This window comes from Streptopelia decaocto (genome assembly GCF_964273445.1).
Source record: "Streptopelia decaocto genome assembly, chromosome: Z".
NCBI lineage: Eukaryota > Metazoa > Chordata > Aves > Columbiformes > Columbidae > Streptopelia > Streptopelia decaocto.
Window position 1 is genome coordinate 69,850,538 of NC_138657.1, and position 21,187 is coordinate 69,871,724.

At 37.8% G+C, this 21,187-nt stretch overlaps 1 protein-coding gene across 5 annotated transcripts in view; it reads left to right on the plus strand.

The window, feature by feature from the left end:
• The window catches only part of SMARCA2 (SWI/SNF related BAF chromatin remodeling complex subunit ATPase 2), a 117,684-nt gene that overhangs the window by 28,404 nt on the left and 68,093 nt on the right, over positions 1–21,187 (plus strand). For all 5 annotated transcript variants that reach the window (XM_082074466.1, XM_082074469.1, XM_082074467.1 and 2 more), the window contains 9 exons: positions 259–588; positions 1,442–1,543; positions 3,838–4,087; positions 11,237–11,363; positions 12,601–12,774; positions 13,002–13,175; positions 16,617–16,787; positions 19,414–19,467; positions 20,898–21,028. In XM_082074466.1, the coding sequence (XP_081930592.1) occupies positions 259–588; positions 1,442–1,543; positions 3,838–4,087; positions 11,237–11,363; positions 12,601–12,774; positions 13,002–13,175; positions 16,617–16,787; positions 19,414–19,467; positions 20,898–21,028 (1,513 nt within the window). The remainder of the gene's footprint in view (positions 1–258; positions 589–1,441; positions 1,544–3,837; positions 4,088–11,236; positions 11,364–12,600; positions 12,775–13,001; positions 13,176–16,616; positions 16,788–19,413; positions 19,468–20,897; positions 21,029–21,187) is intronic.

Below are 21,187 nucleotides of genomic sequence, written 5' to 3' on the forward strand. Positions count from 1 at the left end.
CCAGTGAAACAATACCACATCCTGATGCTTCTGTATCGTATTTCATATTTTATTTTGTCTTAGTCGAAAGAATAGCTCATGAGTCTATCTTGATATCCCAGGGAACATCAGGTTGCATTTTTGTATGTGCAGAAAATACTATGGCTATCTTGACTCGAGGGAGAGGTTTTTATATTCCATGTACTGTTAAAGGAATTTGACAGAATTTAGATTTGACTAACCAGAGAGGTAAATTTGTGATGCTCTTACCTGTTCTAGGTTATATGTCTCCACACCCATCTCCACTAGGAGCACCAGAGCATGTGTCTAGTCCGATGTCTGGAGGAGGTCCAACTCCACCGCAGATGACACCAAGCCAGCCAGGGCCTGTTATACCAGGAGACCCACAAGTTATGAATCAGCCTAACAGAGGTCCTTCCCCTTTCAGCCCCGTGCAGCTGCATCAGCTGCGAGCTCAGATTCTCGCATACAAAATGTTAGCTAGAGGTCAGCCTTTACCAGAAAACCTCCAGCTTGCTGTTCAGGGCAAGAGGACCCTGCCTGGCATTCAACAGCAGCAGCCTCCCAGTGCCTTCAACAGACAATCTGGTAAGTGAATCTAGACCTTGTGTCACTGTGCAAGTAATTCTTCAAGTTCTACCTGTGGAAAAATCAGAAATGAGAACTGTGCAGGGCTATGATTTGAGACTACATTTTGGCATCTGAGTAAACAGCAGCCTTTAGTTTCAAACTTTAGGAAGTGCATTAAACACATATGTTATTAATAGGATATTGTAAAAATTAAAATAAGTGATTTCACTGTGCAGTGCTGTGTCTGTCCTGATTATGCTTGACATTTTTTGAATGCTAATCATACTTTACTGATTGCAGTTCTACTGTTGTTTAGTCTCCTGTCTGTCACTATGCAGAAAAGTAGATAAAAAATCTGGAGCAAGTTGACTGATTATTCATGTTGTTGAAAGTAAAACAAAGGAAAAATAGTGTCCTGTCAAGTGAAATATGTAAGGAAAATAAAAGATTCTTATTTTATTCTTGTAATGATAAAAGATGTTTCAGTAAGCAAGCACATTTTGGTTCTAAGAAAACTGTTACATGAAGCATCATTGCACCTGCTAGTTTCTGAACACTTCTGTTGTGGACTTTGCATTAGAAATCAAGAGTTAAGATGATCCTATTTTTTTTTAATTATTTTAATAATTTCACTGTTCACTTCATTTCTGTGGATATGACTTTGCTACAGAGTAAGACTTTTTTTGTAGGAGAGATGATTTCAATATGTTGCATTGCATGTATTCTTTCACAATAAAATCTACTTAAATCCATATTTAATAAATAAAAATACTACTTGCCTGAATAGAGTAACATGCTAGAAAGCAGAATGATTTTTGAATACTTGGAAATACTTTGTCTTAAACAGTTTCTTTCCTCTGTCAAATTGCAGGTATTGGGTTACATACAATGAGTGGTGCTGCAACTGGGCCAGGGCCTGCTCCAGGGATGCCTGGGCATACAGCTGCCATTACCCCTAAAACCTGGACTGAAGGTATAGCAGAGCGTAAAGCTAACTTTGTGTCATGTACCGAGTTGTGAATAAACAGTGTGCATGGAGTTTGAGGAATGATGCAGAGGAAAAAAGCAAAGGGAAGGTGAAAAGGCATGCAGAAAAATGGCGTCACCTTTACTGTGCCTAAGACTTGAATTGTGAAGAGTCAAACCATATGCAATCAGAATTAAATATGTAAATGACCTGAGGGACACCCATAAAAAGCTACTTAAGTTATGTTCTGAACATGCTTAATTGCAACAAGCTTGTGTTTCAACTATAGTCTAAGCTACTGTAAACAAAAGTTTTCAAACCATGGTAGAATTAGGCTGTTTGTTGTTTTTTTTTTTTTTTAATTGGATTGCTTTGAAAGTTCAGTGTAGTTTTTGAGATCTAATGAAGAGTGTAACATTTTTCCCGTGTATGATTATCAAGGTTACAGGCTGATTTTATTGTTTGAAAGTAGAATGGAAGTAGTATTGTTTTGAAAGAATTAGAAATCCCTAATATTTTTTGAAGTTGTTTGTTTGATTTTGGTTTTGCCTCTTTCCTTGTGTGTTTTTTTGTTTGGTTTTGTTGATTTTTTTCTTTTGTTAGTTTTTGTTTGTTTTGTGGGGTTTTTTTTCATTTTTATAGATTTAAAAAGTAAATACAATATTGCAGGCTTGAGGATAACACAGGCTTCTCACACAGTAGAAATGTTATGCTATATTGTTGCTTGTGGGTAGATCTGTGGACAGTGATGACTCCATAACAGTGGATGTCGTTAAAAATTCTTTGTCATTAGTGAGCCACTTACGGCAATATAAAAAGAAAATGAAATACTGATATGTAATCGGATGTAGAATTGCTTTTCTTGGAATACTCCAAAGGAATAGTTACAATTTGAGCAGAATAATAAAGAGGGGGGAAAGTGTTTCTTGAGAGGCTGTATGTATGAATTTACCACACACAGTGCCTTCTAGCTCAAATGCTGCTACTGAAAAATGCTGGTAGGTATACAAAATTATTAGATGGATAGTTTAAATAATCCGGTATGTCATAATAATGTGCCTGTCCTGTTTAACTGAAAGCTGCTTAGTGTTTGTCTTTTTTTTATTCCTGTTTTTATTTTCTATAAGAAGAAAACCTGTCTACCCTTGCTCTGTCTGTTTGGAGGTCTTATTTGATGTATTTTAAAAGATTTTTCTTATTTTCTTTAAATTCATTTTTCATTCATTACACAGTTGCTCATGGTAGTGTTTGTTTTACAGTTCAGTTTGCATGATTCCCTGAAAACTGTGACTACACAGAGTTTTTTGGTGATCTTGCTTTCTGTGATTTTTTTTTTTTTTTTTAATAAGCTGAAATGCAGTGTTGCTAAATACAGAGTGCACAGCATGTGCTCAAATTCCTCCTCTGGAATTCAGTGCAGGTGTGTGAGTGACATGTGGTGCGCTCTGAAGGAATCTTTTTACCTGGATTTCAGGATGCTGAGTTTGAATTAAGGTTAAATACAAGAAGATTGCAGGTGTACCTTATAGTTGCTTTTCTTAGCATTAAATTACTATGACTCCTCAGACAATTGACATCTTTGTTCTTGCAATGTCTGTTGTCAGTGATGATTTTTGAACATCTGAACGCGTGGGTGGCTTGTTGTCATAATGACATATTGAAATCTATGACCCATAGTGTCTCTAAGTGGTAGGTGCTTTTTTCATGTTAACTGCAGTGAGACGATGAGGATGCTGTAAGATAAAATAATAATAAAATTCCTGGTGTTCTAAATACTTCCATAAAATTAATAGGAGTAGCAAAAGAAAGGCTGTTTGTATATGACAGGTACTTCTAAGTACAGTTGTAGAAATTTTAATGTGGCTGTCTAGTTGTGATAGAGCTCTAAAAGCAGACCTACACATGCTTGTTGTCAAGTTGTGATTATAGATGCCTTCTTCTAAGTGGTGCATGGGTAGTGATCAAGAAGCAGAATTATGTCCTACACTTGCACAAAATCAGTTCTACAACTGTTTTACTTCTTCTAACAACTAGAATTATCAGTCAGCAGTAATGGGAAAAGAAGTGGCATTCATCATAAAGTTTCAGGTGCTTTGTTTTCCTTTGGACATCTTGCAATGTACGGTATACTTGCATTTTAGTGCGTCTTTATAAAATACTGACTGTAGTCTACATCAGTGCTCTTTTTCTGGTATTATTGAATGTTTACCTTACCTTCACATTCTGTCTTCAGAAACTGTCTTGATTTTCTTCCTGCATTCCATATTTTGCGTAACAAACATGTACGTTCTCTGATGCAGGCACAGCCCCAGACATGAGTGTCTCCAACACACCGCAGAAGCTTCCTGCCCCACCGCCCAGCGGGAGGCCCTCTCCTGCCCCCCCTGCTGCGCAGCCGGCCACCGCCATGCCAGGACCTTCGGTGCCGCAGCCGCCACCTGGACAGCCGTCACCCATCGTTCAGCTGCAGCAAAAGCAGAATCGCATCAGCCCTATCCAGAAGCCACAAGGACTGGATCCAGTTGAAATACTCCAAGAACGTGAATATAGGTAAAAGCAAATAGCAAGATTCAAATGCATATGCAGATTTTTGGTTTTCACTTTCTCAACTGAAACTTCTTGCAATCAGCTACTGTAGTGACAACTGTATAAACAGTTTCCAGAGAGAGACAGTGTCAAAAAGAGGTATGGAAACATTGAATCAAACAATGATTTAATTCTGCCCCAGGCTATGAACTAGTAAAACACACTGGCAGTATCATTGCAAACCAGATAAGTTTAAGACAGGCACAAGGGCTTTGCTGGGTTAGTGTGTTACTTGGATGCTGCAAACACTGAAAACTAAGAAATCAAAATCCTTGTATTCTGGAGATAAACCAATTCAGTGCAGAAAGTTTTCAGAATTATAAACAAAAGGGAAGTTAGAAGAGAACAGTGGAGGTCAAAAGGCTGATTAGTTAGATGCCACAGCAAAACCAAATTTTTGTAGTGATGATGTTGTTGGCAGGACTACCAGAGAATAGAGAGAAGATGAAAAAAAATGGTTATCGGGAAGCATGATGTTTGAAAGTTGTCTTGAGTGTCCTAATTAGATGGTGAATTATATTCATTACAAAATATAGAGGATGACATTTCTTGTGGAGTTAGAAGAGGCTCCTTCCCTCTTCCCATCAGCAAGGCTATTAAACAATTGACCTTGAGAAATCTGCAGAGCAGAAGGATCTTGAACTGCACCTAAAATATGTTCCTGATAATTACTAGTCAGAGGAAAGAAACTGCACTTAATGTATTTGCTTGTTCTGGACTGATGATGCATCTTGCAGTTAATGTAACAATGAGTTTGTAGGGGAAGGCAAACAAAAGGGATGGTGATCTTATGGAAGCCTGGTTCAATGACTTTCACCTTATAATGGTAAAACACGATGCAGTGTTTTAGGATGTGGTGTCATGTCCAGAATCCAGGCCTTGATCCTAGAAAACTTTTGCTTTTTGCATAAGATAATGCTTAAGTAATGCATTGGCATGTTGGTGTGGGCATTCTGTCAGTCTTATCCCTTTTTGCCTCTTGGCCATAGCTGTTTCAGCGTGAGTGATCACTTTGTCTGACGTCTTTTTCAAAAAGCCTGTAGAACACACCATTACACAGTTTCACAGTTGCTCAGAGCAAGGAATTGTAGGACTAACCTGAGCCAAGAATCATGTGGCCAGTGTAATGTAAACTTTTCTCCATCAGTTAACCTGAAATTACGACTCCTGTCTTTCCAGCCCCATTCCGTTGCACCATTTGTGCCTAACTATTATGTCTTATGATGCATAAATGGAGGAAGGTGAGGAGTGACCAAAAATACCGGTGTTGCGTTTACTGATGTGGGGAACTGGTTGCAGATACAGCATATCCATTAGATTCTAAATACCCTGATATTCTTCGCAGAAGATGTGAGGTGGAAGTTTGATAGGGATTCTGCAGCAGAAGGGTTTAATTTTTTATGGTAGCATGTAGATGCTAATCCAGGCTTTTTAAATGTTGAACATGGCTGAAATTTACTGCTTTGCATACCAGAATGCTTAGAACTTCTGGAGGTCTTTTCATTATTCAAAACTTTGTAAGTAACATCTAAAGAAAAGCTTTGAAAAAAAATCAGTTTATCAGATTTTTTGCTTTGGATGATGCTAGACTTAGCCAACATGATGTATTCACACTTCCTTCATAAAAAAAAAAAAAAAAAAAAGTAGAAAAAAGTCAATATAAACATTTGTATCCTGAAACCAGTGAAGTTAGCGAAAGCTTTATGAAATTGGTTGTCTCTTGAGATCTATTGATCTCAAGCTAATGTTTTTAATAATGAGGTATTACACTTAAAAATACTGTTTGAATTACTCATTTTCAAGAAAGGACAGAATTATCACACAGGTATTTTAGGGATTCCTATTTCAAACAATACAGATAGACCCAAAAGGTAAAATTTTGGTATACTGCCTTATTGTGGGAAAGCATGAAATTTGAATCTGATTAAATTATAAATTATTGAAAGTTAGAGATTAGGTTTACTCAGTGACTGTAATGATTTTGACTGGGATAGAGTTAAATTTCTTCAGAATAGCTTGTATGTGGCTGTGTTTTGGATTTGTGCTGAAAATAGTGTTGATAAGATACTGGTGAGCAGTGCTTGCACAGAGTCAAGGCCCTTTCTGTTTGTCACACCGCCTTGCCAGCAGGTGGGCTGGGTGCGCACAAGGAGATGGGAGGATACACAGCTGGGACATCTGACCCCAACTGACCAAAGGGCTCTTCCATAGCATATGATGTCATTATTCTCGGCAATAAAACTGAGGGGGGACGTTACTGGGGGCTCACTGCTTGGAGACTTGCTGGGCAACAGTTGGTTAGTGGTGAGCGATTGTTTTCATTTGTATAGCTTGTCTTTCTTGGTGTGTATTTTTGTTTGTTTGTTTGTTTTTCCTTGTCCCTTTTTTTAATGTTTTTTACTCTCATTCCCTTAAAATTTTTAATTATTAAACTGTTTTTGTCTCAGCCCACGAGTTTCTTTCCTTCTTTTGCCCTTCCGATTCTCCCCGTGTTCTGCTGGGGGTGAGGGGGCAGATAGAAAGCATCTGTGTGATGCTTAGTTGCTGGCTGGGGTCAAACCATGGCAGTGACCTTAGAACATGGTGTTTCTGAACTAAACATGTGAAGTGTGCTGCGAAGACTAATTTAGTGCTAATTCATGAGCTACATGATAAAAAGTTAATTGGTGGGGTGTTAGGCCATTTCTCTTGTTGCATACACACCTCTCAAGTGCATAGCGGCAGACTTTCAGGGGAGAATACATGCTACTGCATACAGATTTGTGTTTCTTAATGGATCGTGTTCATGATTTATGTATTTAGATCATGTCTTACACAAAGAACAGTACTATAAACATGAAATAGCTTAGTTTTTGCTGCTACTAAATTACGTCTGGTTTTTTTTTTCAGTGATAAAAATTCTTTCTTACTTCTCTTGTTACTAGAAGTTATGTACTTGGTTTCGTCAACAATGCAATAAGCACTTAAAAGCACAATTGAGTATTCCTGTTTATTAACCACATGTTAAATAGACCAGTACAGATGAAGAAGCAGTAATGCACCTATTAACATGTTGCAGTGTCTGTAAAAGATTTTAATCTAATGAGAAATATCAGCAGACTGCTTTTTCTTGCTGAAAAGCCTGGATCTGATTATAAAAAACGGCTTCAGTGTGTATTAACAAAGGGAAAGCAAATGGAGAGTTAATGTTGCTGTCACATTCACATGGTTGTGCCAAGACGCTATTTGCAGCATATGTTGATCTGAGATGAGATTATATGATAATTGTTGTTAATCTCTGTGTGACTAAACATGGATAAAAAGACACTTAGATATTTAAAATTTTTATCAGTATAAGAAGTTTAAATTATTCATGTGTGAAGAGCTGTTAAGCTTGTGTTCCTTGAAATCTGTCCAGAATGAAAAATTCATACCATGCTTTTCTAAAACTCTCCTTAACACTTTCTTCAGAATAAGGTGCTGTTTTTTAATCTCACTAAATAGATTTCTTAAATGAATGTGATTTAAAGTTTTTCTACTATGGGGAAGGGCTTTTTTCTGCCTTCTCATTGCTAATTAAAAAATATACTTGCTAGTGTCCTGTAGATTGTCCGTGGGTTCTTCTGTGAGGTCTCTTCTGATGTACCTTCATGGCTTACTGCACGGCATCCATGCCAGACAGGTTTGAATGTGCAAGTATCACCTCTGCCGTTGACCCCTGTTAATGAGGAAGAGGTGTGCATCATTTATTTTGCAGAGATATCTCTGTGTAGATGCACTGGCCACTTTCTGCATGAATGAAGATAAATTGCTGAACTGCAAAGATTAATTAAATATATCCTTTAAACGGTGAGATTATATCCTTCAAGTGCTTTCAAAAAGCATCTAGGAAACCTTTTTATTTGGATTTGTTTACCTAATAGCTATTAGCATTTTTCCATGAAGATAACATTAGTCCAATGAACTGCAGTCATTCGCTTTGGAGACAAGAAGGTGGCTGTGGTGAGAAACACCTCACGTAGTTGTTGAGTTCACTTGAGCTGGGATGTCTGTTGTGAAGTTCTTTTAAAAATCCTACTCACTACTCAAGAAAATACTACTATTATTACTACAATATAATTAGTACTTCTAGCAAAGTCTGTAATAGAACTTTGTTTCTTTTTTCTTTGTTTGTTTTAGATGTAACCCATCAGACTGCCACTTTTCATTATTCTTCCATATATGTACACTAGATTTTCATTAGTATTTAAACTTCTTTTTGGCCAGGGCTTTGTTTTAATAGAGAATGAACCTGAGTTCCAATGAGAGTTTCTGAAGTTAGTGCCTGTTCTGACTTAGAAGTATGGCTTTTTTTTTCCTATTCCTTCCCTGTGCCTGGATTATAATAGGAAGGTGATCACCCACATAAATGTAGACATGTCCTTGTTTGCAGCTCAGTGCAGACCTATGTTTTTGCAGTGATTTCAACATATGGAGGAAAAACAAAGGGAAGAAATACTAATCTGCTTTATAATCGAATGATAAAATTTCATGTGCATTTATTTCTGATCAGTGTTTTTATAAACTTGAGAACAACTAAGAAAATGGTTAGCACTGTGAAGCATCTTTTATATGAGGATGCACTGCTTAGTGTGATGACGGGACATAGTAAGCACACTCTAATCTTGCATTATGTTTAGTCATATCTCGGGAAAGTTGTATACTTGGATTTATTTTTTTTTTTTAGATAATTTAGATGACAGAAAAATAAACCCAGCCCAACTTTGGCTATTGCTTGAATTTCTACTATGTAAACTCCTATGTCAGCAGACACTTTCACCTGTTTTATACCTGAAGTTAAAGTAATAAGCCAGTTCTGGCAGAACTAATAAGCGAACATGTTTGTTTGTGAAGTGACTCATCCATTTAGTTGTCTAAAACCATAAACTCTGTTATGAAGAACCTAGATTAACTTTTCATGCTTGTCCCCTTGAACAGCACAGGAAGAAACACTACTAACAAAAAAAAGAAGATAAAAATTGAAAATGTGTTCAGTATTCAGCTGCCTTACTAAGTTCATAACTCAAAACAGAAGTTTTGAAAGGTTGTGACTGCTCCTCTAAAGTTTCATTAAAGACAGTGAAACTGGGATTTGGCTATAGCTTTTCTAAGTGAGGGTTTCAGGACAGGCATTGCAGCTCTTTGCGGAGAGAAACAGAGTAATAATTCATAGTCGTGATGCATGATTATATCCATGTGTGAATAAGCAACAGCCGGAGCACCCATCAGTGGTTTAGAACAGTATTCTCTCTGCACATCTGGGCTGCTTTTTTGTATGGATGTACAATAGTTTATCTAGAAAATCACTTAATTATCAAGATTTTGTGTTCTTAGATGCACTAAAATAAATTCTTAATGACTAGAATGCCCAGTGACTGGTGTAGTTGTACAAAATGTGGACTTTCATTAGAGTAGTACATACACTTGAAATAAGAAAGTATTCCAGTGTGATTTATCTGAATGAATACTTTTCCTGCAGGAATCATGAACTTCTTTGGGCCTGGAGAAGTATCTAGCTCTTAATGAAACCTCTTATTAGGAAGTAACTCTTCTTGATTGACTTTTCCATCTGTGTGAAAAACTTATCTAACCTAATTCTGCTTCAATTTTTTGCTCCGTTGAGGACACTAAGTCTTCTGCAGTAATATGGCTTTATCTCCTTTTATTATTCCAGGAACTTCAGAAGTCTTTTGGTAATATAAAAAGCGCATAGTTTTAGGAAGTTTAGGAGTTTTAAGAAGTGCTGTTACAGAAGAGGTGTTGTCTGAAACTGTACAGGTGATTCCAGTTGCCTTTCGGATTATACATAAGTCTTCATGCATGCAATGACTGTGAGATACATGGAATCAGAACAAATCAAAATACTAGTATCAGGTGCAGCCATTTGGGCTGATGTGTGATCTGCTTTCCAGCAATGAGGCTGGCATGTCGAATGTATGAGAGCTTGTGTCACTCTGCTGTCACCATGGAGTGATGAGGGGGTGAAGGGGCAGGGAAGAATGATCACTATATGCAAAGAAGCCCTACAGAAAATGTTTTCTTTCTCCCTTCACAGCAGTTCCAAAGTCCTTGTTGCAGGAAAACAGCAGCAGACACCTTTACCTAATTTGATCTGATGTTTTGTGCTTTGTGAAAGTAAAGAGAAATTTTCAGAGCCCTGTGCAGTACAGGGAGATGAGATGGCTTCCTGTTCCTGGGCCTTTAGTTTTTTTTGATTCTGGGAGAGAACGGTTGGGGTTTGGGGCGTGTGTATATGTGTTTTGTTTTGGCTTCACATTGTTTGTTGGGGTTTTTGTTTGTTTGTGTGTGTTTTTGTTTGCCTGCGTGTTTTTGTTTTGTTTTCCTAAAGCATGTGGGAAGTGGCGAGCACGGATTTGGTTGAACTTACGTGCAACTTTTGGATAACTTAAAATTCTGGGAACTGTTGTTCCAGTGCCTTGACAAAATTTGCAGTTCACAGAAGTACTTACTTCTAAATAAAACCACAAAACTATCTGACTGTTAGTTCTGTGATCTTAGCTTTCAATGTAAAAAATAGAAAAAATGAGTTCTGTCTGGCTTGTCCGTTATTCTCTCTTTCTCTCTCTTTCTTGAATTTGCAAATGAATGCAAAAGGAGCTTGTAAAGGAAGAGTGAAATAGAATCTGATTTACAGTGTAACAGCTATGTAAGTGTGAATACTTTACTCATGAACTTTTCGTTTGTCAATAAAGTAAGAAAGTAAAATTCTGGATATTAAGAAAAGTTCTGTCAGTGTCATCACTGACTACACTGTGCATAAAACAATACCTATCAAAGAAGCTTGAAAACAGAATCCTGTATAGTATGAGTAAAATATAATTCCCAAGTTTCTTTTCACACATACACTTTTAGTCAAAATCAAAACATGGGCCAAGTGGTATTTTCATTATTTGACAGTTTATTTTCAAAGTGGGAAAGGATACCTAATGTCGTCTCTGCAAAAGCCTGTTAGTTCAGAAACAATTAGTAAAAGCCAAATAAGTACCTGAGATAAACTGCTTATTTTTATTGTGTAATTTTGATAACCACTTACAGATTTCTCCTGATGTCTTATCCAGTTCTCTATTTTCTTAGGCTTCAGGCTCGAATTGCTCACAGAATCCAGGAACTGGAAAACTTACCTGGTTCTCTACCCCCTGATCTGCGAACCAAAGCTACAGTGGAGTTGAAGGCACTTAGGTTACTGAATTTCCAGCGCCAGGTAATGCCTTTTGCTTCAGGAAAATTCTCATAGAGGTCACCGCCAAGTGTGTTCGTGTAGCAAAGAGTAAACTGGCAAGAGATTTTGCAGCAGCACTGAGCATAGGCGGGAGATTTTTCATGAGAGCAAGCTTGACTGATAAGCAGGTCACAGAACTGTGTAGCTTAAATTGTCTTTTGTTTCATTAATAAAAACGTGCAAGTGTTTTTGCTTCCTGCTTTGTCTTGCAGCGTAAAGTATAACCATAGCACTATGTCTTTCATAATGCAGATGGCATTGGCACAAAGACAAAATGAGCTGAACAGGCTGCAAGTTGATTTTTCAACACAAATCCTAATAGACACCTCTTTCTGGACATACTTCACATTTATTATGGGTCTCCTTGTATTAGGAAGAGTTATATGTTGGTATCATGTGTGGTATTTCTCTGTGATCTGTTTTCAGGATTTCCACTGTGGCTCACAGACTTTGAAAATTAAGTGTAATGAGATCATGCCTAAGATACAAGTTGAATGTTGAGTGCAAATGCATTTCATAGAAGGAATCACACAGGCAGACTCTTATGTGCCTCTTGCCACTTGTTTTTCCAGCTAAGTTGGAAGAACAAAGATACGATTTAGCAGGTCAAGCAAAAATACTTCTCGACAGAAGCCTTGGCAGTAGTTTTACCATGATGTCCAAGTCTTCCTTCCCTCTGCCCTTGGCACTCCTTTGTAATGAAGTTTTGTCAGAGGTCAGATGAAAAGCATCGTGCTCTCTTTGCTGTACTGCTGTAACTGTGGCAATACTGTTCCAAGCCCTTAACATTTACCTCTCCCTGCTGTCTCCTGTGCAGCTGGCAATGAGATGCGTGATCAGATATATTCAGGTCCAGCTCTGTAAAGTATGTTATGTATGTTCATTCATGTTTTACTTTGACGGTGTAAAATCTTAGCTACCTCCTTTCATTGCAGCAAGATATTCATTTGCAGCATCTTAAAAAGAAGGAATTATGATTAAGAGCAGTGAACACTTTGGCTATCAGGTGGAGACTTAGGATTTGTTTAGGGAGACAGACATAGCTGCTACAACTGTATAAGTGCTGGGTCTTTTCAGAACTGTAGTGGAAAGGGAAGAGGAGGCTGGGAAATCTTCTGGACTGTTGCTGTTTTATTCTGCCATACCAGTGTTTAAAGTTGTTCCTCCCTGTTTTAAAAATGATTTTTTTTTTTAAGCATTTCTTTTTTTCCTCTGGTAGCTAAGGCAAGAGGTAGTGGCTTGCATGCGTCGTGACACAACATTGGAGACAGCACTGAACTCCAAAGCATACAAAAGAAGCAAGCGCCAGACTTTGAGGGAGGCCCGAATGACAGAAAAGCTTGAAAAACAGCAGAAGATAGAACAGGAGAGGAAGCGTAGGCAGAAGCACCAGGTACTTTAAGTTATGAGTTGTTTGCCCGGTGGCAGAAATGCACCTTACTTTGCTGTGTCGGTCTTCTCTGTTACATATTTTGTTTACTGTTGGAGTTTCTGAGATTAAAGAAACTCTGAATCATGTAATAAGCAATTGGAAAATGCTAAGATTAGAACTTCTGTATTCCTGATTTCAAATCCTGTGCTTTGTCAAAGTGTCTGCACTAACTTCTTTCTCTTTTCTAGGAATACCTAAATAGCATATTGCAGCATGCTAAAGATTTTAAAGAGTACCACCGGTCAGTCGCTGGGAAAATTCAGAAACTTTCTAAAGCTGTAGCAACTTGGCATGCCAACACTGAGCGTGAGCAGAAGAAAGAAACTGAAAGAATTGAGAAAGAAAGAATGAGAAGATTAATGGTAAGGAATAGAGGAAGAAATATGGTTGTTTTAGCTAAAATTCCATACTTCGTGTATTTTATAGTTTTCCCTTACTTGCACCTGCACAGTATCAGTTGTGTGATTCCTAGGACAGAGTAGAATGGGTTTGTGTATGACCATATATTTTCAGAACACCGTGGAACCAATCAGTGGGCTGGCTTCATTTCAGGAGTTAAAATATTGCTAGAATTTAAAGTGTAGACATTCATTCCACAGCTTGCCCTTTGTTGAGTACAACTAGAAATGGCGATTGTGTCACAGCTCATTAACAGTGCCCTGTTTCCCCAAAAATAGGACCTACCCCAAAAATATGCCCTAGCATGATTTTTCAAGATTATTGAGGATGCTTGAAATATAATATAATGTAATATGCCCTACTCAAAAACAAGCCCTAGTTGCAGTTCATAAAAGAGTCAATTTAAATAGTCTCCAGGCAGCTATACCTGTAAAAAAGTAATAAGTTTTGGAGTAAAAATTAATATAAAACCCTGTCTTATTTTTGGGGAAAGAGTGTAGTATATATCACATGCAGGAATGGGCATTGGCATGATTTTAAAAGATACTGTCAAAACAAGCTTGAATATATAAAGGAAGTAGCTTGGCTAGATTACAATGACTGTGTATTCAGTAGTAATAATGATGATAATGCATTCTAAGAACTTAGAGTTTCAGTGTTAACAGTTCTGATGGGTTGAACATTACAACTGAATTTTACAAGCAGTTTTCCAAGCTCAGTTTGAACATTGCAGTTGTTCTTGCCAACTTTCTGCAGTTCTCGTGTCTTTGCAGAAAGGCAGGAGATTTTTCGCATATCCTAAATAAAGTAATAATCTTTAAATTACTTTTTTTAAAGTAATCATCTTTAAAATATTTCCTACTTCTGTTTGGTTTTTATAAGGCGTTGTATACTTCCTTTATTATTTGTTTTGGCCAAAATTCATAAAGGTGTCTCAGCTGCTTACCTTTTAATTTTCTGACATGATCAAATGCTGCATTATATCTTTGCAGTACATGAAAAAATATTTCCTGGTATGTGTTGCCCCTAACAACACACTTATGCAGAGCCATAGGATGTACAAGTTCCTAGAACGACTCAGATATTGCTTATCTGATGAATCTAGTCTCTGATAGTGACCTATATTAAAGGTGAAATAACACGAGAGTAGAAAGATGATAGTCTGCCCAAAAGGAAACTTTCTGCGAACACCTAAAAGAAAAAGATTTTATTCATACTCGAAAAGAATTAAATGCAAGTTTGCATCCAGCTCCCATGCTCTTTCGCTGGGTATGGGCTACCTGCACTTCATGGCTTTGAAAAATCATCTCTGTAGGAGGCTTAGCAAGCATCTCTGTTTTGGTACATGGTAATCCGTTTGCGGTGTTAAGTGGTCTTTTTTTTTTAATCTCCTTATCTGTCATAACTGCTGTAGATTTTCTAGTTGTTAGGCCATGACAGTAGGAGATATTTACAATCATAGATAGATCAGTGATAAAAGGAAGACTGGGGAAAATGTGGGCCCTCTCCAGAAGGAAATGGGAAACCTGGTTATCTGGGATATGGAGAAGGCTGAGGTAGTCAATGACTTTTTTGCCTCAGTCTTCACTGGCAGGTGCTCTGGACACACTGCCCAAGTCTCGTAAGGCAAAGGTGGGGACTAGGGGAATGAAGGACCACCTATTGTAGAAGATCAGGTTCAAGACCATGTAAGAAATCTGGACCAAGTTCATGAGACCTGATGAGGTGCATCTGTGGGTCCCAAGGGAACTGGTGAATGAAGTCCCTAAGCCACTATCCATCGCATTTGAGAAGTCATGGCAGCCTGTTGAAGTTCCCGCTGACTGAAAAAAAGAAAGCATAATGCCATTTTTAAAAAGGAAAAAAAAAAAAAAAGGAAGACCTGGGGAACTACAGGCCAATCAGTCTCACCTCTGTGCCTGGCAAGATCATGGATCTTGGAAACTGTGCTAAGGCACATGGAAAATAAGGAGGTGTTTTCTGACAGCCACTATGGCTTCACTAAGGGCAAATTTTGCTTGACAGATTTGGTGGCCTCCTACGTCAGGGTTACATCATTGGTGGATAAGGGAAGACAAACTGCAGTAATCTACCTGGACTCATGCAAAGCATTTGACACTGTCTCACACAACATCCTTGTCTCTAGATTGGAGAGATATGGATTTGATGGGTGGATCACTCAGTGGATAAGGAACTGATTGGATGGTCACCCTTAAAGAGTTGCAGTCACCAGCTCAATGTCCAAATGGAGACCAGTGATGAGTGGCATTCCGCAGTGTTTGGTATTGGGGCCAGTATTTAACATCCTTGTTGCTGACATGGACAGTGGGATTGAGTGCACCCTCAGCAAGTTTGCTGACAAAACCAAGCTGTGTGGTGAGGTTGATACGCTAGAGGGATGACATCCAGAGAGACCTTGACAGGCTAGAGAGGTAGGGCTGTGTGAAACTCATGAAGTTCAACAAGGCCACGTGCAAGATCCTGCACATGGACTGGGGCAATCACAAACACAAGTACAGTCTGTGAGGAGAGTGGATTGAGAGCAGCCCTGGGGAGAAGGACTTGGGGGTGTTGGTTGATGAGGCACTCAACATGACTTGGCAATATGTGCTCACAGCCCAGAAAGCCAACCATATCCTGGGCTGCAGCAAAAGAGGCATGACCAGCAGGTCAAGAGAGGTGATTCTCTCTCTACTCTGCTCTCATGAGTCCCCACCTGGAGTATTGCATCCAGCTCTGGGTCCCCCAACATAAGAATAATGTGGAGCTGTTCAGGTGAGTCTAGAAGAGGGCTATGCAGATGACTGGGGGCTGGAGCACCTCTTCTATGAAGAGTGAGTGAGAGAGTTGGTGTTGTTCAGCCTGGAGAAGAGAAGGCTCTGGGGACTCCTCACAGTAGCCTTCCAGTACCTAAAGGGGGCCTACAAGAAAGCTGGAGAGGGACTTTTTACCAGGGCATGTAGTGATAGGACAAGGGATAATGGCTTTAAACTGAGAGTAGATGTAGATTAGATATAAGGAAGAAATGCTTCACCATGAGGGTAGTGAGGTACTGGAACAGGTTGCCCAGATTGTTGTAGATGCTCCATCACTGGAAATGTTCAAGGCCAGGTTGAATGGAGCTTTTACCAGCCTGGTCCGGTGGAAGTTCCCCTTACCTGTGGTAGGGGGGTTGGAACTAGATGATGTTTAAGATCCCTTCCAAACCGTTATATGACCCGTTAACACAAATATATGACCCTATGGGCCTGATCATCCAGTGAACTTTTTTACCCGTCTAGTTGTCTCCCTGTACAAGTCATAATGATCTAACTAAGATTAACAGATGATTATTGACACAGAAGCTGGTAGATGTTTCTTTGGAAGCATTTCTGTCAGGGCTGATATCTGTTTTGTATTTCTAGGCTGAAGATGAGGAAGGCTACCGTAAGCTGATTGACCAAAAGAAAGATAGACGCCTGGCCTACCTGTTGCAGCAGACAGACGAGTATGTGGCTAACTTGACTAACCTGGTATGGGAGCATAAACAGGCACAAGCAGCCAAAGAGAAGAAGAAGAGAAGGAGAAGAAAGAAGGCAAGTAATCATAGCTGTTATTTTTAGGCCATCTCTTCTTCAAATATAATTTTAATGATGATTAATGTAGTGATACCCAATTGTCATACACATACCAGAGTATCTAAAATTATCTACACTGCCAAATTCTTAACAGTGAGGGAATTTATCTCTCTCCCCTGAAATATATAAAAAAAATTGCTATCATAATTCAAAAGAAGGTAAGACGGAGGCTGGATTGGAAAATTGTGGGCTGTTAACATTGATTTGCTGATAAAACTTTCTGCAGGTAAGATTGGACTGGACATAAAAGTAGGATTAAAGTACCCAAAAAGTATTCATTGGGTCCAAAATACATTGTACGAAGAAGATGAGAAAAGTCTGGTTTGTGTAGCTGTTTCATACAGGGTAACTTTTTAGACTTCCACATTCTACGCTTGGCTTAGTTCGTTTTGTAGGACCATTGGAAACAACTAGAGAGAAAGAACTTGAGTATGTGTATTAGAAATGAGTATGCTGCCTGTAGTATTGTCCGTTTTGTCTTCTTTGTATTTAATTGAAGCTTTTCAAAATTACTTTTCTTTGTCTGAAATATTTTACCCTGTTAGAGAGACTTGTGGAAACTGAACAGTGCTGTTTCCAAAAAAATAATTCCATGTGTGAAATAATCATTATGTAATGATATATATATGACCTCTGAGTACCATACATCTTTTGCATGATATGTAAGAGGACTTTCATAATCCATTTCTGTGCTTGCTTTGCTACTAATTACTGATACAAATATTATAGACATTGTATTTACATGGTTCACAAGCAGCACTTTCAATATGCTAGTGACTGCCAGTAAATAAATATTCTAATTTTGGACATTAATGGCCTAAAAAATGCTCCATGTTTTCTCTTGTCCTTCTCCAAAACCTCTGTTCTTTTTGTTGAAAATATGTTCTTAACATATGAATGGGTGGTTCATGGTTGCAGAGATATGCTCATTTCAAATTGGGTCCATCCTTCTTGAAACACCCTCTATTAGAGAGCAGTGTCAAGTGCAAAAGAATGGAACCCTCCTCTTGTTGTTCACCCAAGGGAAAAATATCCTTGATCAATGTAGCTCGTTTGGCTGAGGCCAGTAAAGTGCTATCCTAACTTATCCTGCCCCTCTATTTCTTTAAACTCTTCAATTCTGGTACAGTTCCTTTCTTTGTTAGCAGATATTACCTGCTGCCGAGAAATGCTGAAGCAAACAGCCCGCAGGCTTGTATTGATGTTGTTCTTACTGAACATCAACTGTTGTTGCAGTGACCAGGACCAATTGTGTTTGTGTAGCCCAGTGAAGTATTTATAAAGCTTCTCCTTCTGGTTGTTTTGTATATTGAAGAGTGTTTTATTTCATAGATATTTTAAAGGTTTTAGACTAGAATTAAGCTTAGCCAGATTTCCGTTTTGTATTATACTCTTGAAAGGGTAGTTAACAAAGATGGTTAGGCATGTGTACTGGAGTACAAAGGCTATGTGAAAGAAGAATATTCTTTTTTTTAAATGTGGAATTTACCCATGTCTGCTGCTACATGTTCATTTGAAGTTCATATCTTGGAAAATGGGCTTTAATGGCAAAGACAAAGGCTCAAGGCTTGATCTGAAGCAGATATTGAGGATCATCTCAATATTTGGTAGTGTAGCTATTCCTTAACTATACTACTTTAAAAAAAAAAAATAAACAACTGGTGTATCTAAATTTATCACACATGTTAACAATACTTGGAACCTGTTTATCTAAAAGACACAATTTAAGAGGTCTGTTCTTGCTCTTAGTCTGGTCTGTTTACATTGGTAACCAAAGTAAAACTGTGCTGCAATACTACAAACCCAGCACTCTGACAGGAGCAGAAACTGTATCCTTTCTTACTCATTGTCAGAATTGTCTAGGAAAGTTCCAATTCAGAAGCAAACTATGTCTTCAATTTTATCATACTATGCTTAAATTTTTAAGTAGGGTAAATGAGGACAGGCTTTGACGAAGGTACTGCTTGTTTCTTGGAATGATGCCTGGGGAGAAGAAAAATCTGGCTTGCTCCAGCTAAGAACTCCAGGATTCTTTTTGTGGTCTGTGTAATTGTGGTCTTATTGACTTAATTGAGATATAGTGCAAAGAACTCCCAAAATACCCTTTCTATTTAGCTGTCAGACCAAAAAAAAATGTACCTATGTCCAAAATTAAAGTGTCTGCATGAATATACACTGTGTGATGCATGGTGACACCTCCGAAACTGAGATTAAAGTACTTTAGAGGAAATTAATAGAAATTTATGGGAAAATTAATTATTTTTCAATTTGTATTAGCATAGTCTGTAAGCAGCTGAGATCTAAGTCTGGACCAGAAATCCAGTAGGTCGGCTACTTCTTAGATGCAGATACATTACGGTGACTAGAGGTATTGTAGGTATCCTATTCATACTGGTAAATGGTTTGTGTGTGTGGTAGTAACTCTGTGCCTATATCTACCCACACCTTCAATTACATGCTTTCCAGGCTATTCAGAAATAGAGGGAAACATATATTCTTGGTCCAAAATGCTTACATCATAAGCAGTATTCTCTCTATATTTGAAATCTGACCATGATATTTTTCACTTCTTCATTTGTTGTAGAAGGCTGAAGAAAATGCAGAAGGAATGGCATCTGGTCTTGGTCCTGATGGAGAGGTATGAATTTTACAAGGTGTTTTTTTTTTGTGTCATGGTGGTGATTTTTTGTTTGGTTGGTGGTTTTTTTGGTTTGTTTGTTTGCTTTCTTTAACTTCTCAGTAGTTGTTTTTTGTGCCATTGCTATAGCCTAAAAAAATAATGACCACAAATGTTCTAAGAAGAACTATTGTTTACAATCAGGAATAAAAATTATCAAGATTAAAATTTGTGCTAGCCTGTTTATCTTCAGAAAGTTGAAGACTAAAAGAAAAATATCTTGAGTCTATCATTGAGTATACTGAAGAATCCCTCTCAGCTTTGTTACATGTTTAAAAGTACAAGGTTTTCTTGCGGTTCATGTGTAGACATATTCTAATTTCTTTTTATAAAATACATTGTTGACATTGCATCTAATTACCTTCTGGACATAGGACAGACTGTAGTATTATGATGGCTTAAGACATCTGAAAACTTTCCTTCGTCAAGAAGCAAAGAGAAATGAGTAATTTTTCTGTAATTTTTTACATAATATTTTTCATTCAGTAGCAGAGTGCTGCCTCATGTGCTGCTTCTGTTCCATTTCATTTTTATGTAAAGACTTTAGAATTGTATTTATTGTTTTACTTTTGGTCTTTTTTGTACTTGCAAGTGATATTTTTGCTGATATAGTTAAGGAGTTGTAGCAAAGTCCATTAATATAGTTATGGATGCACAGGGAAAATGTGCCTAACATTGCTATAACTTCAGTATTTATGGAGATGGGCTAAGTTTTATACTCTGTCAGTCACAGTATTTATGGCTGTTCAGAAATATTTTTTCTTGTTCATATATATATATACTAGGAAAAGATTCTTCAGGAGAAGCAGTAGTAGGAGGCAAAAAGTTTTGAAGTGGAAAACCTGTGATTAAATAACGAAAAAAAAAAAAGTAATTATGCTCTTCTAGTTTTGTTAGAGCGCCAGACTAAATAAAAGGTTGTGTTATTGCGGGTGCTTTATCAGTTTAATTGAAGAAGTTAGGAAAGTAAATCTTTAAAATAAGCCTTCTTTACTTAAAAAGTTAAATCATTACATCTTTGTTTCTCCATGTAAGCATCATAAGGTCAATGTATGTATTTTTTTACAGATGTAACAGGATTAAATGTCTATAAGCATACTTACCTTCTGTCTTTTTGACAGAAGCAACTATTGTGTTCTTTCTCATGCTGCTCTTGTTAATCTGTTTGGAATACTGTGATGTATTTGTGGATGCCACATAGAGTATGTTACACACAAAAATACTGTGACTCAGTGTCTCCTTGATAGCCATGTAGGAAGGTGTGGCTTCTAATAAAACTTCAGTGCTTGTTCAGATCTGGAATTCTGAAGGTACTATTAGTTCTTTTTATCATGTACAGGAAACATGAAATTCAGTTACTTTATGGTATAAAACTTCATTTGAATTTTTAGCCCATAGATGAGAGCAGTCAGATGAGTGACCTTCCAGTCAAAGTGACTCACACTGAAACAGGCAAAGTTCTTCTTGGACCAGAGGCACCAAAAGCCAGTCAGCTGGATGCTTGGCTGGAAATGAATCCTGGGTAAGTACTTAGCATACAAGTAGGCTGCTTTTTCTCTTTGTTTTGGTGTTTTTCATGGGCTTCCCTTAGATATTCTTTTGCTTTTTGCTTTTTTGCTTTCCTTATTATGTGTAAGCTGAGCAGATGTATTCAACCCAACCCCTCCTCTTTTTATCTGTA